At 46.6% G+C, this 22,692-nt stretch overlaps 2 protein-coding genes across 2 annotated transcripts; one reads left to right on the top strand and one right to left on the bottom strand.

The window, feature by feature from the left end:
- Positions 1 to 312: 312 nt before the first annotated feature.
- ankrd22 (ankyrin repeat domain 22) lies at positions 313 to 7,329 on the bottom strand (the record flags this gene model as incomplete). Its single annotated transcript, XM_084456045.1, has 5 exons — positions 313 to 390; positions 730 to 828; positions 2,042 to 2,119; positions 2,477 to 2,584; positions 7,081 to 7,329. Coding segments are annotated over 5 exons (612 nt in total), but the record flags the coding sequence as incomplete, so codon positions are not given.
- Positions 7,330 to 14,632: 7,303 nt separating this feature from the next.
- On the top strand, positions 14,633 to 21,372 carry stambpl1 (STAM binding protein-like 1; the record flags this gene model as incomplete). The annotated part of the gene is made up of 10 exons (XM_084455918.1): positions 14,633 to 14,662; positions 16,392 to 16,609; positions 16,722 to 16,797; positions 16,991 to 17,086; positions 18,109 to 18,430; positions 18,781 to 18,905; positions 19,255 to 19,392; positions 20,534 to 20,646; positions 20,914 to 21,013; positions 21,252 to 21,372. The coding sequence occupies 10 exons, from the start codon at positions 14,633 to 14,635 to the stop codon at positions 21,306 to 21,308; spliced, it is 1,275 nt and encodes a 424-aa protein (XP_084312044.1). The 3' UTR covers positions 21,309 to 21,372.
- Positions 21,373 to 22,692: the final 1,320 nt, after the last annotated feature.

Here is a 22,692-nt window from a genome sequence, read left to right as displayed (position 1 = left end):
AATATCAAAATCGGAAAAGTATGAAACAAATTGTCACATTCGGGAAACATACAGAAATAATTCTATAAATAAATCAAAACAATTTTATCATGATTCAAAGCTGAAGAGGATTTGAAAATGCCCCTTTTATCCTGTAAGTTTAAACAGGCTGTCAACTATAATCAACCAGTATATCGGCAGTGGTAGATCTCAAGGTCTGGTTGACTCTAGAAGCACGCAGGGATGTTACCATACCATGATGACTACTCCAACCCTCGCCATACCACGATGACTAGTCCAACCCTCGCCTTGTCCAATCAGTTACTTCTTCTGTCAGTCGGATTTCTTCAGCATTGTGACGATCTTGTTGAACTGCAGCCTTGTGGCGATGTCCAGAGGACTCTCATCACTCTGCCAGAGCAGGAACACACAAACAGTTCAAATAGACCATGGGTTAGAAATGCCATAGGATTACCACACACCACAGAAACAGATAGACTAGAATGTGTCCAGGTTACACACCATGGGATTACCACATAGGAAACAGATAGACTAGAGCATGTTCAGAGCACTCTCCTCATCCCTAGAGGTGGGAAGTGAAAATGGACACCATGGTATTATCACATACAGATAGAAACAGGATGACTACATATTGTAACATGGCAGAAGAATGACCACAGATTGACCAGACCGCAGGGCAGAATCTGAGGCGCTGGAGAGAGTCGTCCCACAATGCAGTGGGCTACTCACATGGTTCTTGATGGAGATGTCAGCGTTCTTCTCCCGTAACAGTGGGATGAGTCTGTGGCTCTTCCTCTGGCAGGCGTAGTGAAGAGCTGTGTTACCTTTCTGAAACACACACACACACACACACTGTAGACTCGTACAACAGGATATAAGCACACTGTAGATAAACATGTTTTCTCATCCCTGTTTACTACTGTCCACTTGTTGTTGTTTTTTTTACTTAAAAAATTAAAACAGTCATGGCATGTCATAATGTACATCATTATTACAAGGGTGAATACAGTCATTTCCTCAAATTCATGTGTAAAATGGTTCACATGCACAAGTCATAGATCAACCACTTCTCCCATTTTCTAACAAACACATTTTCTCTCACTCTAAGCTGGCAGGTCATTAGTACACATTTCTCTCAATTCCAACCATTGTTCTACAGCAGGGGGTGCAGTCTTATACAAATTTCTTGTTATTGCCTTTTTACTTGTAATCAATAATACTTTGGTTAAATCCCTATTCCCTTCAATTACCCCAAAATGTCTTTAAGTGTGATGTGTACATTCTCCCAAAATGAGTGTAGTTTATGACATTCCCCAAAACATTGTGTGTGGTGCGCTTCCCTATTCCCACAGGCCCGTCAGCATGATTGGTGTGAACCAGTTTGTTTACTCAGTTCGTTGTAATGAAGTAGCGAGTTAAGTTTTTCCATCCAATCCCTCCATATTCTAGAATTTGTAGTGGCACCTGTTGCTAGTTAACGTTATGACGTTTTCGCACAATACATTCATGCCTGCGGGGCGAGTTTCTCTCTCTGCACTATCCACAAATTTAGTATACATCTCTCCCATTATTTATTTGGATTTTCTGTCCTTTAAAATCAACTTTCATTCATAAAACCATAGGAAATTAAAAAAATAAAATAAAATATAATTTTGTTTTTTTTCTAACCATCCCTCCACGCCTCCCTGAATTTCTTTGGGGCCCCCCAGGGGAGGCCCGCCTCACAGTTTGGGAGTGCCTGCTCTATATAGATCCCAGCTATTCAGAAATACATAGTCAATCCTAGAATGTGTATTATGGGTGGCAGAGTAATGTGTCCAGTGGATGAAATTCCCTGTCCCTGTCCAGTGGATGAAATTCTCTCCACACATCAACCATCCCCTGCTCCTTTAAGGATGCAGTCATGAGTTTAGTGAAGTGACTCTTGTTTCTTCTTATACTCGTAGTATCTATTTCATGATCCAGAATCACATTAAAATCCCCCCACTTGGGCATTTTTAAAGCAGAATAAAAGTGGTGATCAGAGTGTTGTACTACTTACGTAGTCGACAGCGTCCACATCCACGGGACTGCTCAGGACCAGACTCAGCAGCCTCACGTTCTTCCTCTGCCTCTCCTCCTGCTCACAGGTGGACCAACGTTACACACATCTCTCTCTCTCCCTCTCTCTCTCTCTCTCTCCCTCCCTCCCTCTCTCTCTCTTTCTCTCTCTCTTTCTCTCTTTCTCTCTCTCTCTCCTCACAGTATAAACTAGTTTGTCATTTGTTTGAGGCATCCGTATGAGGCGGCCTATCACAAAGTCCTACCAGAATGAGGTAGCCAGTTAGAAAGTCCTAATAATGTGGCCTATCAGAAAGTCCTACCAGTATAAGGTGGCCTATCAGAAAGTCCTACCAGTATAAGGTGGCCTATCAGAAAGTCCTACCAGTATAAGGTGGCCTATCAGAAAGTCCTACCAGTATAAAGCCATAAATACCATTATGAGGTAGCCAATCAGCAGGATGGGCATGAGGATGGCGATCATCAGGTAGTCCAGGAAGGAGAAGGTCTTGCGAGCGGCGTAGTGGAGACATGTTCTCTGTTTCTTTAAGGGGAGAGAGAGGGAGAGAGAAAGAGAGAGATAGAGAGAGGGGGAGAGAGGAAGAAATGTAGAAAGACAGAGAAGCAGGGAGAGGGGAGGACCGACAAAGAATTTAAAAACAAAACAAATATTGACTCTCACACCTGCAATGTGCAATCACAGCAGCAAGCAGAACAGGGCAACAGTGCAACACAAACACCTGTGAAAGGCAACCAATATTTAACTGTGTACTTTAACTATTTTCACACTGTTGTCCCCCACTTGATGAAATCGGGTGAAGGGTTCTTTAGATCTACCCGTGTACGTTAGTTAGCGTTCCTTCGTCCATCACACATGCACCAGAGCCCCCCACTTGGTGGCGCTAGCTTCCCATTGCCAAATACATTTTGGACTCTGGAATCTGGATAGATTACACAGAGCATGACTTATCATAAACACACAGTGGTAACTTTATTAGGTGCTACTACTGGGTAGGACCCCCTTTTGCCTCCAAAACACTCTGAAGTCTTTGCAGCATGGATTTAGAAAGGTAACGTTCTGCACACCAGTGTTGTAAACAGCTGTTATCTGGGGCCCGTCTGTTATCTGGGGCCCGTCTGTTATCTGGGGCCCGTCTGTTATCTGGGGCCCGTCTGTTATCTGGGGCCCGTCTGTTATCTGGGGCCCGTCTGTTATCTGGGGCCCGTCTGTTATCTGGGGCCTGTCTGTTATCTGGGGCCTGTCTGTTATCTGGGGCCTGTCTGTTATCTGGGGCCTGTCTGTTATCTGGGGCCTGTCTGTTATCTGGGGCCCGTCTGTTATCTGGGGCCCGTCTGTTATCTGGGGCCCGTCTGTTATCTGGGGCCCGTCTGTTATCTGGGGCCCGTCTGTTATCTGGGGCCCGTCTGTTATCTGGGGCCCGTCTGTTATCTGGGGCCCGTCTGTTATCTGGGGCCTGTCTGTTATCTGGGGCCTGTCTGTTATCTGGGGCCCGTCTGTTATCTGGGGCCTGTCTGTTATCTGGGGCCTGTCTGTTATCTGGGGCCTGTCTGTTATCTGGGGCCCGTCTGTTATCTGGGGCCCGTCTGTTATCTGGGGCCCATCTGTTATCTGGGGCCTGTCTGTTATCTGGGGCCCGTCTGTTATCTGGGGCCTGTCTGTTATCTGGGGCCCGTCTGTTATCTGGGGCCCGTCTGTTATCTGGGGCCCGTCTGTTATCTGGGGCCCGTCTGTTATCTGGGGCCCGTCTGTTATCTGGGGCCTGTCTGTTATCTGGGGCCTGTCTGTTATCTGGGGCCTGTCTGTTATCTGGGGCCTGTCTGTTATCTGGGGCCTGTCTGTTATCTGGGGCCTGTCTGCTATCTGGGGCCCGTCTGTTATCTGGGGCCTGTCTGTTATCTGGGGCCTGTCTGTTATCTGGGGCCTGTCTGTTATCTGGGGCCCGTCTGTTATCTGGGGCCTGTCTGTTATCTGGGGCCCGTCTGTTATCTGGGGCCCGTCTGTTATCTGGGGCCTGTCTGTTATCTGGGGCCTGTCTGTTATCTGGGGCCCGTCTGTTATCTGGGGCCCGTCTGTTATCTGGGGCCTGTCTGTTATCTGGGGCCTGTCTGTTATCTGGGGCCCGTCTGTTAACTTGGCCGTTCTCCTCTGACCTTTCTCATTAACATGGTGTTTTTGCCCACAGGACTGCCGCTTGCTGGATGTTTATCGCACCATTGTCTGTTAACTCTATAGACTGTGGTGCTTGAAATTCCCAGATGGGAAGCTGTTTGTGAGATGCTTGAGTCACCACGTCTAAAAATACTAACTTTTTATTCCTTATAAATTTAGACATAAAAATAGAGAAACAATGGTGTGTTTTAGTTTAACGGGGTTCTGTTGTGACTTCTCTTCATCCCATATGGGACATATGTCTGCCCATAATAAGGCTTCTATGAGCTCTTTGCATTGCATTGTTACTGTATGCGAGCAACAATCTGGCAGATTCAGTATATTGATTTCAGTATATTGATTCAGATTCAGTATATTGATTTCAGTATATTGATTCAGATTCAGTATATTGGCAAATACAAGAGGGACCGGCAGCTGAGATGCCCGGCCCCGAATCATATGAGCTGAGCTGTGTGTTTTCACGGCAAGGGTAGGCCTATAAGCAGGGGTAGGCCTATAAGCAAGGGTAGGCCTATAAGCAAGGGTAGGCCTATAAGCAAGGGTAGGCCTATAAGCAAGGGTAGGCCTATAAGCAAGGGTAGGCCTATAAGCAAGGGTAGGCCTATAAGCAAGGGTAGGCCTATAAGCAGGGGTAGGCCTATAAGCAAGGGTAGGCCTATAAGCAAGGGTAGGCCTATAAGCAGGGGTAGGCCTATAAGCAAGGGTAGGCCTATAAGCAAGGGTAGGCCTATAAGCAAGGGTAGGCCTATAAGCAAGGGTAGGCCTATAAGCAAGGGTAGGCCTATAAGCAAGGGTAGGCCTATAAGCAAGGGTAGGCCTATAAGCAAGGGTAGGCCTATAAGCAGGGGTAGGCCTATAAGCAGGGGTAGGCCTATAAGCAGGGGTAGGCCTATAAGCAGGGGTAGGCCTATAAGCAGGGGTAGGCCTATAAGCTGTGATGACAGTCAGCATGGCCTGCGGTGCACAGCTCAGCTCGACTCCCAACTGAAACTGCTTGTGTGGTAACTGCTACACTGGATTTACTTCCTTCCTTTACTTCCTATGGAAAAGGCTGTTACTCACATAACAGAATGCAAAGAGGAGAGCTCATTAAGTTAAGTAAGTCACATAACAGACCCCATCAAACAAAAACAATCCATTGCTTCTCTATTTTAATATGGCAAAATGCTACCAGCGTCCAAGCTAGAACCCTGTTAATATTGCAAAACGCTGGCAAAACCCTGTTAATATGGCAAAACACTGATAGCGTCCTGCACAGTCTGATCACGCCCTGCCTTGACATTCTCAGTCACATGAGGAAGAGTTGCTCTTCTGTTTTTCCTTACATAATCACAATAATGTACAAGCATCACGGTCATCAATGTGTTTTCGACCCCAATTTCCAACCCTATTTACTGATGTCTCTTTCCCATAGATCTAAATACAGATGTCATTTTAGTCAATGCTCCTATTGAAACACAAGCCAGTTGAGCAGTGTTTGTGACTGAAGCTCCTGCCATCTGTGCTCCAATAATGAACCCTCTTGCAAAGTCACTTAGATATTTTCCTCTTGCCATCTTGATCCAAAATCGATGTCAACTGCACCAGCATTTTATACATAATAAACAAACACAGGTAGGATGTTAATTGCTTAATTGTATCATGCCTGTATTGAAGCATCTGCTTTCATTATGTTTATCCACTCATTTAAAAAAAGGTTTTTCCTTTAATTTGTCACCCATCTGTATGTTTCCCATGCTAATAAAGCCCTTTGAATTGAAATTGAATTGATAGGAAGAGGTAGAGAGAGAGAGGCAGGGAGAGTAAGAAAGGGAGGGAGAGAGAGAGAGAGAGAGAGAGAGAGAGAGAAAGAGAAATGAAGGTACAGTATGTTCCACGCTCCACTTGCCTAACCCTGGCAGGGTTCCAGGAGACATGTGCAAGCATAACATTCTCTATCCGTCATTCAATAAACATTCAGGTGTTAGCTGACTCTGGGTGTAATATGCACTGTTCCCTGTCTCCAACACAACTAGCCATGACATTTCATGGTCTTGTGACACACCACAAGACCATGGGATCCCACTGAGCTAAAGCCTGGACATGTCAGGGAGGCAGAGAGCTAAAACAAAATGTCTTCCAAGACCAGGTAAGGTCACACAACATACAAGCATGGTTCCGAACCACATCTGCTACATTTTACAAAATTGTCTTATACAGGACTTTTATGCTTCAGGTCTGGTTATGATCGAATTAAGCTGTTGCTGGTGTCTGTGGACTTAAAAGGATAGTTCCGAATTTTTGGACATCCTTTACTTGATTGATTGATTGATTTTTATTTATCTTCAAGACAGGGACAAGGTACAATAGACATTAACCCTATAAGATAGGGAGAGATGCACTGTACAAGGCTATAGCTAAACAGCTAATTTCCACCCGCAGTCCCTGGGCAACTTTGTGCGGACCAACAAGTTGCAATGGCTGCCGTACTGTAGTTCCACAGAGAACATAGATTCGCACAAAGTAAAGGATTCAACGATAGTTTGACTTCAAAATGAATGGTATAAACACTCAAATTAACCCTGATAAGACTGCCGTCATATAATTTTTGCTTTGAGTGCACTGTGGAGCGTTGAAATTAGTTTAGTAGTGGATGCTAGCTGGTTACCATTGGTTTTCACTAGCATTAGAATAATGTGTATACCCACAGAGAACAGTAGACAGCGTGGACATACTGTACAGTACCTGAAAAAGGTCTCCATGGATCAACAACATGTCCAAAATTCTGAACTATCCCTTTAAATGGCTGCATTCATACGTTTAGAGCAAAACAAGATGATTTTTTGACACTATGCACCAGTGGACTCTACCTTGTTCCTGAGTGTTACATCTGCCTTGTTCTCCAATAGGTACTGCACCATCCTGACGTTACCACGGCGGCAGGCGGCGATGATGGGCGTGTCTCCGTAATGGGCGTCCTGGGCGTTGAGGTTCTTGGCGTCATCCCTGAGCAGGTGGTACACCCGGTGGAGGTCGTCATCGTAGGCCGCCCGGCAGACTGGCTGGGAGGAGAGGGACAGAGGTGGAGATGAGAGGAGATAAGGGTCGGGAAATTTGATTCAATATAATTCTGTCTGCATCATCCAGTGGGACTGATTAGCAGTCAGGATACCGAGAAAGGAACATGAGAACGGCAGAGTTTCATCCCAGAGTAAGCAAGATCTTAAGACATAACTTTTTTAAATCTCGCTTTTATCATGTAGCTTTATTTATATCTTCATCATGTAGCTTTATTTATATCTTCTTGATTTTAAACAGTTTTTCTTTAACCATGTATTGTCTGTTTTTACAATGTTTATTATTATTTTTTTATTTTTTTTAAAGCTCAGTTCGATTTTTTTTCTTCGATTCAATAACCTAGTTATTGAATACATTGGATTTTCTTTTTAAAGGAGTGATAAAGGGATAATGCATGTTTAGCCCTGTTTTAAGGTTACTTATGATCATATACAATGGTTCAGATCAAAACGTTGACAAAACTAGCACTTTTGAGAAAGTCTGATAATTGCTCTACCACTGTTTTGGTCATACAATGGATGTGGGTGGGCACCATGAAAAATCATTCAAAAACATGTTAAACTCAGGGATTCAGGAAGCGGAACTACTTCAAGACATTGAGCGAGATCGGAATCAGTTCAAGCCGAAGTTTACACACGTATGTGCTGCGACTAAATAGTTCTATGCTAAATATTTGTAAAAAGCCTTTCCAGATGAACTAGAATCTTACTTTATGCGGCGAATTTGATGTCAGAACACCAACTAACCTTGGTGAGTTTCTTGTCTTTGAAATTGAGAGTTTAACATGTTTTTTGAATGATTTTTCACGGTGCCCACCCACATCCATTGTATGACCAAAACGGTGGTAGAGAAATTATCAGACTATCTCAAAAGTGCTAGTTTTGTCAACGTTTTGATCTGAACCATTGTATATGATCATAAGTAACCTTAAAACAGGGCTAAACATGCATTTTCCCTTTACTACTCCTTTAACAAAAAGTGCAGTAAATCTAACAGAGCACCTTTAATTAATTTCTATCTGCTCATGTATTCTCTGTTCTTCTTCTTATTTTTTATTTTTACTAGCCTACTATTTTAAATTCCATTCTGTAAAGCACTATGTTACACATTTGCTTGTATGGACATGTGCTAAATAAACTTGACTTTGACTTTCCCAGGTGAGGATAGAGTTCTGTTGTAGTGATGGGGAGGTCAACAGAGGCTGATTTATAATACCTCATCTCAAATAAACTGTGGCCGTTTCTCAACTCCCAGACGGAGATAAGGCTGGCTGCCGGACCACAGATCATGACCAGTCCAGAATCTGAAGAAACTAGGCCAAGAATATGCTACTGAAGAATGCAAGGATGGCCGAAAGACACACATTCCTCATCTTATCAACTTTTTCTAACCACCAACTCGGAAAACTGACCCAAATTTGTCTTATACTACTGCAAATCAACATGCTATTTATCTTACTGTACCTCTGTCCCAGGCCAGGAGTCTATCCAAAGATAAACAAACCCTGCGTAACGCCGTTAACAATGCAGGAGTGAAAAAGTGTATAAGAGCATGAAGAGCAGATAGATACTGTCAGACATCCTGGGTTTCCCCAGAGCCACTGACACACCAGGGAGACTCCTGTACATTATGACAGTTGACGTGAGCAGAGAATGGTAAATGGTAAATGGTAAATGGACTGCACTTATATAGCGCTTTTCTACCTTAGCGGCACTCAAAGCGCTTTACAGTGGCCTCTCATTCACCCATTCACACACACACACTCACACACCAATGGAGGCAGCTGCCATGCAAGGTGCTAACCTGCTCATTGGGAGCAATTTGGGGTTAGGTGTCTTGCTCAAGGACACTTCGACATGTGGACAGTCGGAGCTGGGATGTGAACAGGTCTTTCCGGTCTCCTAGCCCCAAGACGGCACCAACCCACACCTCCTGTAGGCTAGCAGGGCACACCCTTCCGCTACAAACATTAATATCAGGAAGCCTAACGCTAGACAGAGAGGTGGTTATGATGGTCATTTGTGCATGGTCAAAACAGAGATTAGCTATAATGAACAAGACCATACACTCACAACAATTAGCACAAGATGCAGGCAAGGTCATCACTGCACAGCAAAAAGTCCTTGTGTCACAGCACTCTTTACACCTGGCATTAAAATGCATTTTGGATTATCTGATTTATCGGATAGAGCTGAAACACATTAAAGAAAAGGTGTAAATGCACCAAAAACCCATGGAGGATGAATTGTGATCTTATCAGCCAAACCACTTCCGGAGGTGGTCAGGGATGCATTGAGACCACATTGAACACAAGTGTAAATGCAAATGTGTTTTCAATCCACATACAGCAATGTTAAGACAATGTGATGACGTTTAGTTGTTTGAGCTGGATAGAGCGACCTGATCTCAATCAGCTCTCGCTGGGGACACAGGCATAAAGAAGAAGACCAAGTCTTTAATTTGTCTCACAGAACTTGACTCCAACACGTGTGCAATGTGGGACACAGGAACACACACACGCACACACACACACACACACACACACACACACACACACACACACACACACACACACTTAGGGTTGCCTGGTGAAATGAGTTCTCTGCCTTTGACCCATCCTGTGCTGTCCTTCCACCAAGGGCCACCAGGAGCCACGCCCAGGGACCAATCAAAGTGCTCTGTCCAATCCTGGATCAGGGACAGCAATCTGTTCTTCTGTTTTTCATATTGGGGTTCTATGTGGAGGGAACCCAATCTGTTCTTCTGTTTTTCATTTTGGGGTTCTATGTGGAGGGAACCCAAGTGAGCACGGAGAAACCCTGCAAACTCCACACAGAAAGGCCTGGGAGCCTAGGAACTCCACACAGAAAGGCCTGGCAGCCTAGGAACTCCACACAGAAAGGCCTGGCAGCCTAGGAACTCCACACAGAAAGGCCTGGGAGCCTAGGAACTCCACACAGAAAGGCCTGGGAGATATCTCACGAGAGGATCGAGCCCAGGACCTTCTAGCTGCGAGGCGACGGTGTGACGCACCCAGCCACCTTGTCGAGCCACCATGCCACCCATAAATGTAATCAGGTTAGATATGAGAAGGGGTCACTGTCACACACGCACACACGTCGGCTGCTATAGGCCTGATCTTATCAAGTAGAACAATTTTAGTTTGAATCTAGCAATGATATCCTCAATCGGAAGACAGTCACAAGTAGCCTATTAATCAAAATCAAAACATTGGTGCACTGGAATGAGGTTTCGCAACAATCCACGAAGACGTCTTCGGAAATTCTTAAGTTATTATGTACCTAGTTGTAGCAAATGATAATAGCCTACTGGACAGATCACTGATCTCGTTCTGAATAGTGGAGTCAGCCTATAGCCTACCTCGCGACCTAGAGAATAGGCTAGCCGACGCCTACAACCCACACGGAAGTAGCCTACCTTTACAGTGTGCGACATCGTCAAAAAAATAGATATTTGTGACAAAAATATTCTCAGTTTGTGACCTACCGCCGAGTACATCATCCCCATGTCTCCGTTCCTTTAGTGACGTAGGCTATGAAAGTCCTAGTGGGACGGAAACACACACTGATAAGAACACCTGAATAAGTCTAGAGATGTTTTGGATGAGAGGCTGTTTTTGGAGACAGCGCCCTAACACGACTAGGCTATCAAACACATTGAGATACAGTGGATCATATCCGTTCCGACTCATCTTCAAAATCCTTTGCAATGTCGTTTAGGCTACCTGAGCATGATCGTCGGAGGTGGGTGTGGTTAATGACTGAGTCATGAACGTGATGATTCTGATAAAAAACCACCAACAGTTTGTATGCAGTCATCACGCAGTGCATTGCAGTGTTTTGCTTTGGTGATTATAGGCAAGTTCGATCAAGCAAAGTGGGAGCGGTGAGGGGGGCACGCGCGCACCTGCCAAGCGCGTGCTGCATTCACGTTCATTTATTGTCCCCAATTAAAGGCCGGGTATAATTGGGGGTTGTGTGTTCAGTGTTTCCGCGGCTTAGAGACACAGCACTAAATAGGGCAGTGCTGGTGAGCTGCTAAATCATTCAGGAATAAGGACACCAGTATCCAACAGCATGTTCTGTTTACATTGGTCTCAGTGCTGATTTAGCCTAGCCTACCTAAGGTCACCTTTGACGAGGGCTAAGCTAAAGTAGGTGAATTGTGCAGTTGTGGTTGTGCACTGAATAGTAGCCTAGCTAGTGGGTGTACGCCCTCTAGTGAATACTATTGAATTCATGTAGGCCTATTCTATGTAAATCACCCATGGGGAGGATGGCCGTTCAGTCATAAAATAACGGGCTATGATTTGCTAGTTGTCTAATGGTGTTTATTTTTATGGGGCCATGTTTTTTTCCCGTCGTTTGGCCGTGAGATGGTCATGTTCTTTCTTTTGAGTTGTTTATCTACATCATATCCATTATATGTCTGCCTAAGCGCATCTGTGTGCTATTAACCCTTACCCTCTTAATGAGTCAGGATACAGCATGGTCTCTTTTGTCCTGTAGTGTCCATGATGAGCTGATGCATGGGCTGAGGCGGATTCTCATCTCCGCCCCTTTTAAATGACACATCCCTCGGTGACCACCGTTACTGTCGGAGTAGCCTACTGCCGTCGCCACAGCGCCCATAAACCGATCTTGTGGATTCGAGTCCACAGCCGTCAACCATTTTTATCACCGGTAATTCATATATCTTTTCATCTCACAGCGTATAGGCTCTGTGTGGCCGGTTAGTGAATACGCGCGGTTTGGAAAGAGAACTGTGTTGACGCCAGGTCACTGCTTTCGCTCTCCATTCTAGCATGTACCACATGTGACCATGCCGGGGGATGCGGAGTGTTAGGCTATGGGACCAGCCATTGGAGACCCGGGAGAATAAACTGGTGAGCCCCATATTCTCAATTCCCATGATTTTTTAGTAAAATAGACGGCACTCATTAGACTATAGAGAATCTTCCTGGGTGGTGTGTTTTTTCTAGATTCATATCGCCTTTTTAGGCTCCTATTGTGAATACTAGGACATAGCAATTCCGGTAAATTTAGATTCGCTACTGAGGTGAGAGTAGGCTAGTAACCAGTGCGCAATGTTGCCTACTGTAAACCTTCTCTGGAATCTAGATTAACAGCAGGGTTGAGTGAGTATAAAACTGATAATCATTGTTAAGTTTCAATGTTGTTGAACAGACGTGCTATTGACGTTGCAATTTTCTCTCCTTCCAATGAAACTGCCTCGGATTTCTAATGGCAGGTGCGTGGAAATCAGCAGGAAACTCAATTGAGGAAGTGAGAATCTAAATTGTAGCCTGAAATAACATCGAGGAAATTGCACTTGGCACACTGTTAAACAATGCTTGCTCGTGTAGTTTATTATTGTCACAATTGGCGGCATAAAAACATAAACCAGGATTTATTGAAGTCAATCAGTAGTAATCGCCAAGTCATGGTACTGAGGTATGACAGGGCGATTGCACCATACGTGCCTATGTGAGGTGCAGCGTGGATGTTGAGGTATGCTGTGCAACTTCTTCCAGACTGCTTCTCCACTCTACGCATAGCCGACCACACGAATGATGACTGATTGACTGTTGGTTTCGTCTTCATTTCCACAGAACATATCACTCTATCATTTGACTAGGTTAGTTCACTGACTTAGGTGTGTTCAGCTCAGACGAGACAGCATTTAACAGTGGTTCTAGCTTATCGAGACTCAAAACTCTCCTTGGTAACTGGCTTTGGCACACACCAGAAACATGTTTAATGTCCAAATGTGTCCATCTGTTTGGACATCATGAGAGTAGGAGTCAACAGTTTGGCCCGCAGTCAACAAATGATAGCTGAAGGACTGAAGAGAGAGATGGAGGGACGGAAGGAGAAATCTTAGAAGAGAAGAGAAATATTGACATGTGGTATAAGCCTACTTTGGATGAGATATGAGGTGCATATTTTGTTCTGTTCGTAATGCCGTTACCTCTTCCAGACCTGTATCTATTCTTACCTTTGTGAAACAAACAGCCCTCCACAAACGTGCCAATATCAGTGTTTTTCTCACATCAATGGAAGCCCGCTGTGAGAGATGGCGCCTAGATCTCATACTTGCCTCCAGCAACACGCCACTCTTTGTCATAATAGCAGCACACATGTTACCAGGGCAGGTCCCATATTCACATATATTCACACAGCTGATTAGAATCCTGCCTATTGACTCACCCTGAATAAGAGTATTACAGTAGAATGACAGTGTGGATCTAGAGCAGTAAAGGAGAGCCACACTGCATGGATACACACACACAAACACACACATGGGGACCCTAACCCCCCCCCCCCCACACACACACACACACAAACACACACACAGGGACCCTAACCCCCCCCCCCCACACACACACAAACACACACACAGGGACCCTACCCCCCCCACACACACACATACTCACACATTGAGCCCACAAAGGATCTGTGCTTAGACTTGTAGGTGAGTCACCCGGTGTTGCTGCTTAGTTACAAGCTGTCATAGCAACTGTAGCACATTTCTTGGAGGCCACTAAGACATGTTTAGCTATTCAGAAAAACCTGTTAGAATTTAATGGAGGCTTCGTCTGGAAAAGGTCTCTGGAGAAACAAGACAACCCTGTTCATCTGCACTGCTTATAGGAAGACGCAAAACAAATCTTTCAAATGGAAAGTTTGTTTTGAGTCAAGGTCTTTCCACTTGTTTGAGGGTCTGTTGTGAATAGGCTACTGCAGCACAAAGAAGATGCTCCTCAAAGACTGAGGGAGAGAGATAGAGAGAGAGAAAGCAAAGAAAGAGAGAAAACTAGAGATGGTGTTCAGAGAGCACATACTTTGCCCATGAATGCATTTCGGTCTGGTAGTTTTGGTGTAGTCCTGCTAACAAACAAACCAAAAAATGTCTCGTGGACCCATCCTGTGATTTGGATGTGCTCCAAAATGTAATATTTCTAGGCTGGCCCATGCTACACTCCTCCACTGAGTTTCATGCAAATCAGTCTGGTAGTTTTTGTGTAATCCTGCTAACAAACCAGCCAATAAATAAAACAACCAATCAACACATGCCACCGAAAACATGACCTCTCGCGAGGTAATGAAAAAGAGAGAACGCAAAAGAGAAAGAGAAGAGAGTTTGAGAGAGAGAGAGAAGTGTACGGCCCCAGTGGTCACCATCATCACCATTGTACTGATCCCCTGGCGTGTAACCCCCCCCCCACCCTACCCCCCGCAGTGAAGGATGATGGGAGGAGGCAGATGGACAAGCATGGCGTGGGCAGAACAGAGCCTGTGAGCCTGCGGACAGGACACCACCATGGAGCAGAGCTTCAGCTTCAACACACTGGTGAGGGATATGTGTGTGTGCCTGTTTGGTGTGTGAGAGATGGAGAGAGACAGAGGTGGAGAGGGAGAGAGAGATGGAGAGAGGGAGAGAGAGAAAGAGAGAGAGAAAGAAAGAGAGGGAGAGAGAGAGAGGGAGAGAGAGAAAGAAAGAAAGAGAGATGGAGGGAGAGATAGATAGAGAGAGAGATGGAGGGGCAGAGAGAGAGAGAGGAGTTCAGTAAAGTGAAGAGGGAAGGGAGGAGGACGGATGAGGACTCAGCATTGGCATCCTCTACCTGAGTGGGAGGACAGATACAGGGTGAGGCTGTGAGGAGGAGTGTGTGCGCGTGTGTGTGTGTGTGTTTGGGCGGGGGGGTGAGGAATGGTGTTGCTGAACGGAGGAGAGGATGAGAGGCTGGTGAGGGGTGAAGAATATGGGCAAGGACAGGAGGAGGTTGGGGGTCTGGGAGAGGAGGAGGAAGAGGAGGTGGGGGGTCTGGGAGAGGAGGAGGAAGAGGAGGTGGGGGGTCTGGGAGAGGAGGAGGAAGAGGAGGTGGGGGGTCTGGGAGTGGAGGAGGAGGAGGAGGTTGGGGGGTCTGGGAGAGGAGGTGGAGGAGGAGGTTGGGGGGTCTGGGAAAAGGAGGAGGAGGTTGGGGGGTCTGGGAGTGGAGGAGGAAGAGGAGGTGGGGGGTCTGGGAGAGGAGGAGGAGGAGGAGGAGGTTGGGGGTCTGGGAGAGGAGGAGGAGGTTGGGGGGTCTGGGAGAGGAGGAGGAGGTTGGGGGGTCTGGGAGTGGAGGAGGAAGAGGAGGTGGGGGTCTGGGAGAAAACCAGCTTCCTCTGAGTCAGGCCCTTTAGTATTCCCACAACAGCTGCTCTGTCTCTCCCTCCCTCCCATCCCTCCATTCAGCCTCATCCCTCCATTCAGCCTCATCCCTCCATCCTGGGGAGCAAAGGAACGAGGGAGGGAGCGGATGTCAGCCTCTTCATTCCTCTCTTCCTCTCTTCATGAATAGAGGGGTAGAGACAAAGGAGAGGCTATCTCTCGCTCTCCTCTCAAACACAGACACACACACACACACACACACACAGCTCCTTCTCAGCCAGAGAGGGAGGGAGAGTCACTTCCTCCTGTTAGTGCCAAAGGATTCATTAGTCTCCTCATCCTCTGCTCCGACCCAGTAGCAGATATGAAATTAGGTTGAACTCGACTGAATAGCTTTTCACTTTCTCATCCTTTATCTGTCTGTCATATTCTCTCCATCAGTCCCAGCTAGATGGTAGTCTTCACTTCACTTCACTCACGAGTTAATCTCTAAACACTTAGCTCAACTAGAGACTAAGGACTTTCATTCAGTCGCTTAAAGTGGGTGGAAAATGTGTGAGTAAAAAAAAAAACAACCTGGATTGCAGAACCAATTTAAAGTCTTTAGGGCATATCTTTGATCAGGTTTGAACCAGTCCAAAGCAGTAGGCGTAGTCTTGTTACAATTTCAATATAGGAATCTTGTTGTTCTTGTGTTGATGTTTGGAAGGCGGAGATCTCAGATTGTCTGGTATTGCGAGACTCGTCTTCACTTAGTTGCTCTGAATGAACAAATCTATAACACACACACACACACACACACACACACACACACACACACACACACACACACACACACACACACACGCTAAACATCAGATAAATACCCTGCTGTTGGTTGACCCCCTGGAGACTCCCTGACCCTTGACCCCTGACCTCTCGTCTTCAGCAGAAGTTGGCAGCAGAGCCTGACCACACAGATGTGAGCCTGACGGCGGTGGAGCGCGTGCGCGCTCTGGGGAAGATGGGCTGCAGCGTGGAGATCAACCAGGAGATCGCACCGCGACGCTACTTCCGCTCTGGCGTGGAGATGGAACGCATGGCGGCCGTTTACCTGGAAGAGGGCAGTCTGGAGAACGCTTATGTGCTCTACACTAAGTTCATCACGTGAGGAGACTCAGTGGTCGTAGATCAGACCAGTAAATAGACCAGACCAGGCCAGTACATATACTAGACCAGTGCCTGTGTTAACCCTATGTGTGTCTGTCTGTGTGTCCAGTCTGTTTGTAGAGAAGCTGCCTGACCACAGAGACTACCAGCAGTGCAGTGTCCCAGAGAAGCAGGTCATAATGAAGGTAAGACCCTTGTCAGACCTGCTTGTACTAGAATAGAACTAGGACTCTACAGCTTTACTGGTTGTGGCCTGCCTGCGGCCTTGCTGCAGCCTAGATGTGCTGGAGTTTGCTTTTAGCTAATAGCTGTAGCCACCACACTCCTGGGTTGTCCTTCTGCTAAGTAACAACACTTACTGGTTCCATATTGTTTCAGAAACTACAGGAAGTGGCGTTCCCCAGGAAGGAGCAACTGAAGAAGCTCCTCCATGAGAAGTACAACAGAGAACACACAGAGTACCTGCGGAGCCAGGTGAGCTAGCCTAGCCTAGCCTAGCCTAGCTAACACACCGAATACCTGCTAATGTAACGAGGATGCTAGAGTAGTCGTGGAGTAGTGAAACTCACTCCCCTAGTATAAAGGATGTGCTAACGACCCTGCCAAGCGGGATATCTCTCTTGACATAGTTGTTAGCACACCCGACTTGCGAGCGGAACCTTGCAGGTTTGCGGCCCGCCCTTGACCATCCCGTAACATGGATCAAAGGAAGAGTGACACAGAAAATACAACGCAGAATGCAATGATGTCGTCACACTTAACACACTGAGTACCTGCAGAATCAGGTGAGATAACCTAGCCTAGCTAACACACCGAGTGCCTGTGGAACCAGGTGAGCTATAGCCTAGCGAACCTAACCTATAGCTGAGTACATGCAGAGTCAAGTGAGCTAGCCTAGACTAGTCTAGCTAACACACCGTTAAGTACCTGGAGAGCCAGGTGAACTAGCCTAGCCTAGCCTTGCTAACACACATAGGACCTGGTCTAAATCAAGTGCACTTGAAATGCTTTCAAATACAAAACAAGTATTTGGTTATGTATTTGATCTGGGTCTGCCGCCCAGAAAAATCTTTTACAGTCCCCCCAATCAGCTTAGTGGCGCGACAGCCTGACTGGCAGCTCTATTTTAGTCTCTAAGCCCTGACGCATTGTTAGACACACACCTGGCCAGGGACAGACAGATAGACAAACAGATAGACAAACAGATAGACAAACAGATAGACAAACAGGCATACAGACACGCACACACAGACAGCAGACAGGATGAAGTAACACACACCTGCAGTGTGTTTAGCTGTGAGTTTGTATTACTGTATTATTGTTCTGTATGGGTAAAATTCAGTGGAACGGCTAGCATATGGTAAGTAACGATTTAGAGAACAAAGAACAAAGTCTAGATTCTCTGTCTTTATCTTTACATGTGTGTTGTGTGTATGTGTGTACGTATGTGTGTACGTGTGTGTGTTGTGTGTGTACGTGTTTGTGTGCGTGTCCAGAACCAGGCGATGGTGGCGGAGGGGTGTGGCCAGAAGCTCCAGCAGCTCTCCCTATTGGAGGAGGAGAGGCAGAGGGTGGCGCAGCTCCGCAGGATGCAGATCGAGTCGGAACAGTTCCGCTACTTCGAAGACCAGCTGCGACGCCAGGACCTGGCCAATCGCAGGGAGGAGGAGGCGGGCCCTAAAGTGCCTGAGCAAACAGATGGGTCTTGCCTGTCACAGCAGACCCCCAGGAACCACGTCCGGGTCCACCCCGACCCCAACAGGAACAAGCCGCCGCCCCCCGCCAGCAAACCGGGCGCTGCGCTCACTGGCGTTCACAGTGAGTGACTCGGGGTGTTGCTATGGAGCTGACATCAGTAGTTATCATTGGTGGATAGCCAGACTCAACTGAAGCAAGGATGTGGTGCAGGATGTGGTGAGGCCGCTTCATTTGGCACTGGCTGAGTAATATAGTGAAATGAATGACACATCCACTGGCCATAGGCTGTGAACTACTGTATTCTGCCAAAGTTTAGCATTGTGTGTGTGTGTGTATGTGTGTGTGTGTACTTTGAGGTTTCACTGAAATGTAAAGTGCACACACAAAAAAAAGCTATTATTATTATTGTGTGTGTGTGTGTTGTGTGTGTGTGCGTGCGCGTGTGCGTGCGCGTGTGCGTGTGTGTCCAGGCCAGCGTGTGGAGGGTCTGAGGTGCGTGGTCATCTCCAGGGACCTGACGTACCGGTTCCTGCTCCTGGCAGACAGCAACACGGCCCGGGGCATCGAGACCTGCGGGGTGCTCTGTGGTAAACTGGTATGTCCTCTCACTCCAGATCAGCTTCCTGATAGTGACTGGTTAGGGGAAACTGGGAGGTACAACGTGTTTGAAGATAAACAAACTCATCTCTCTAAACAAACAGTTTTTTTGCTTCGTATGCCCACCTCCCTTTTTCTCTGTAAAGCGCATTGTGTTGCCTCTGGGTATGAAATGCGCTACACAAATAAAGCTTTGATTGATTGATTGATTGATCTCATGGCCCCCATGTACTTCATCATTTTTTATTGGTATATCATATCTTTACGTTTCAATAACTCTCGCTCTCTCCCCCTCTCTGTCTCGTTGTCTCTTTCTGTCTCTCCCTCCCCTCCTCTCCTGCCTCCAGACCCATAATGAGTTTGTTGTGACCCATGTGGTGGTGCCTAAGCAGTCTGCAGGGCCGGACTACTGTGACATGGAGAACGTAGAGGAGCTTTTCAGCTTTCAGGATCACCACAGCCTGCTCACACTGGGATGGATCCACGTGAGTGGACACACACACACACATACAGGCAGACACACACACACACACACATACAGGCAGACACACACACACATGTACATACAGGCGCACACACACACACATATAAATACAGGCAGACACACACACATACTGTAAATACAGGCAGACAAGTGCACACACACACACGTACATACAGGCAGACACACACACACACACACACACACACACACATACAGACAAACACACACACGTAAATACAGGCAGACACACACACACACACACACACATACTGTACATACAGGCAGACAAGCACACACACACACACACTCACACGTACATACAGGCACACACACATGTACATACAGGCAGACACACACACGTACATACAGACAGACACACACACACACACACACACACACACACACAGGTAGACATGCATACACACAACCACACACACAGACACACTCACACATGCGCATACAGGCTTACACACATATACACACACACTCACACACAGCTGCTTTTGTAATGCCCAAACATTTCCTCCTTGGGAGGGGATTATTAAATGTATATCTTAAATGAATACACACACACATCCATCCAATCACACACAGTCACACACACAGTCGCACGCACATGCACACACACACACACACACACACACACACACACACCCTCTGGCCAAACACCAAAGTAAAGTGACTCTCCAGTCTGGGACAGAGAGTGGAGTGTGAGCTGGAAAGTAACCCTATTGTTTTCTACACCCAGTATTTGCATAATCAAATATCGCCATGGAAACCAGGGCCGGCGATTCATATTTCAGTTATTCATAGCTAAGCCAATCAGAGCCCAAGGCTGGAGGGAGCCCTGAGAGAGATGTATAGAACCCTGCCAATACTAAGATAGAGAGAGATGGAGAGAGACCATGAGAGAGACGTATGGAACCCTGCCAATACTAAGAGAGAGATGGAGGGAGAGCATGAGAGAGAGAGAGAGAGAGAGTGAAAGGGAAATGCAGAGGGAGAATTGAGTGAAAGAGGAAGAGAAGAGGAGAAGACGGAGAGAGAGAGTGTGAAAAACGGTCAGGAGCTCTAATATCTGGGATATGTATGGTACATCAGCACGTCCAGGAACTGACCTGTACCCCCCCCTCCCCCAACAGACCCACCCCACCCAGACGGCCTTCCTGTCCAGCGTTGACCTGCACACCCACTGCTCCTACCAGCTGATGCTGCCGGAGGCCGTCGCCATCGTCTGCGCCCCCAAACACAACGAGTAAGTCTGTCAGTGCGCCTGGCACAAGCACGTTGATACGCACACACACTCTTTCTCTCTTTTTGGTTCTATTTCTCTCTCTCTCTCTCTCTCTCGCTCTCTCTCACACACACACACACACACACAGTACGTTGTGCGTTGATCTTGTGCGTCTGATGCAGGTGGTTTATTTTTACCTGTTAGTCACGACGTTCTGATAGAGAAGGATCTGAAGGCTCTCTGTCTCTCCTCCGTGTGTGTGTGTGTGTGTGTGTGTGTGTGTGTCAGTACGGGGGTGTTCAGACTCACAGGACCAGGTATGGGGGAGGTGGGCAGCTGCAGACTGAAGGGCTTTCACCCCCACTCCAAGGACCCGCCTCTCTTCACCGTGAGTAACACACACACGCACACACACACACACACACACACACACACACACACACCTCAGAGCATGGCACCCTTCAGTCCTGTAACAACATAGTCTTGAATGTCTGATCCGGCAGCCATGTTCTCTTATTATGGGATGTTATGGGATGTTTGGTTCTTAGTGCTCTACTTTACGCGTGTGTGTGGGTGTGTCAGTGTTTGCATTAACCGCCATAACAACAAACCTCTCTGTGTTGCAGCATTGCAAGCATGTGGTGGTGAAGGACTCCAAGACCGTGGTGCTGGATCTCAGATGACAGAGACGGGAGACCAGCCCCCCCCCACACACCTTACAGACCGGAACCTTCTATTTATATCTTTGTTTACATGAAGGCTTTTGTATTTATTTATTTTTATCGAAGACGGTACTGTGAACTGAAAGCGCCTGTCGACCCCTGAGTGACGTGGACTCGGAGAGTGGAGCTGTGGTCGTCATCGTCGTTGTTGTTATTGTTTTGTTTTTTAAATTGTTTTTGTCCCGCTAGTTTTCACTATGGGCTTTCTGTGGACTTTTCCATGGCTGGGAGGTGAGGATCAGTCAGTCTTCTCTGTCTGTGTGCTCAGCATGTAGGCCTGCTACAACACAGACTCTGGCCTGAGTGGATGGCGTGTGCGTGTTAGGGCTGTACCCAACTCTGAATTGTGTAAAGCCTTGGATATACTCGAAGACTTTCACAATCGCAACAGATTATGAAGTGACTGGGAGTATACACTAGACGACTGGGAGTATACACTAGACGACTGGGAGTATACACTAGACGACTGGGAGTATACACTACTGGCTTCTGATGATTTTTGTATGACAACTGAAAAACTGGGTATCGCACATTTAACGACTGGACCAGGTGGTGACGAGTTTACACTACACGACTGCGTCCAGAATCTGCTAAAAAACATGTTTGATATGCACCGACTCGCTCCGACTCGGATCAGGAGAAGTCTGTTCTCATCATACACTTGCCGATTTAAATCTGTACCCCTCATACACTTACATTTCTGTGCCAAATTGCCACTCCGACTACCCCCAACTAGTGCAGACTGCTGCCGACTAGGACAGACTCGGCAGGATTGTGAATTGTGTATAAAATCGGGCATAATATCTTGTAGTGTATCCTCAGCTTTATTCGAATCAGATTTGACTGTTTAAATCAGAGATTTGACGATTCGTTCATTCATTCGACCCCCCCCCCCACCTACCCCATATGTCCAGGCTGAGGGGAGACCGCTAGAGTCGGGACAGCTGTCAAGCATTTAACTCAAACTCGCAGGCATCACAATAAAAGACACCTATTTTTCTTGCTGAACATGAATCCTCTAGCCCACATTGTCCATCTACTTCAGTTGCCCCCATGTTTTTATGCAGTATTTCCCATAGCCTACCTTAGGGTTGGTCGATTTGACGATAGTCTCCTCGACTTTGAAAGCGTGCGCAAATAGGCTCATGCGTTGGGCAGCAGTCCTCAAGGAAACGTTTTGGCTGTCACTAAAGCATTTTCGCGGACGTTAGAGCTCAATTTGTCTATTGAAATTTTTTTTTTTTTCTCCAGTGGATATCTTAATTAATATAAAAAGATTGATCTAGGAAAGCAGTTTTGTGTTGTGCTACTCCGTTTGGGAAATGACGCATAGTGGAGGGGAGAG

Source organism: Borostomias antarcticus, assembly GCF_949987555.1.
Source record: "Borostomias antarcticus genome assembly, chromosome: 22".
In the NCBI taxonomy this organism is placed as follows: Eukaryota; Metazoa; Chordata; class Actinopteri; order Stomiiformes; family Stomiidae; genus Borostomias; species Borostomias antarcticus.
This window is presented reverse-complemented; position numbering and strand designations above follow the sequence as displayed.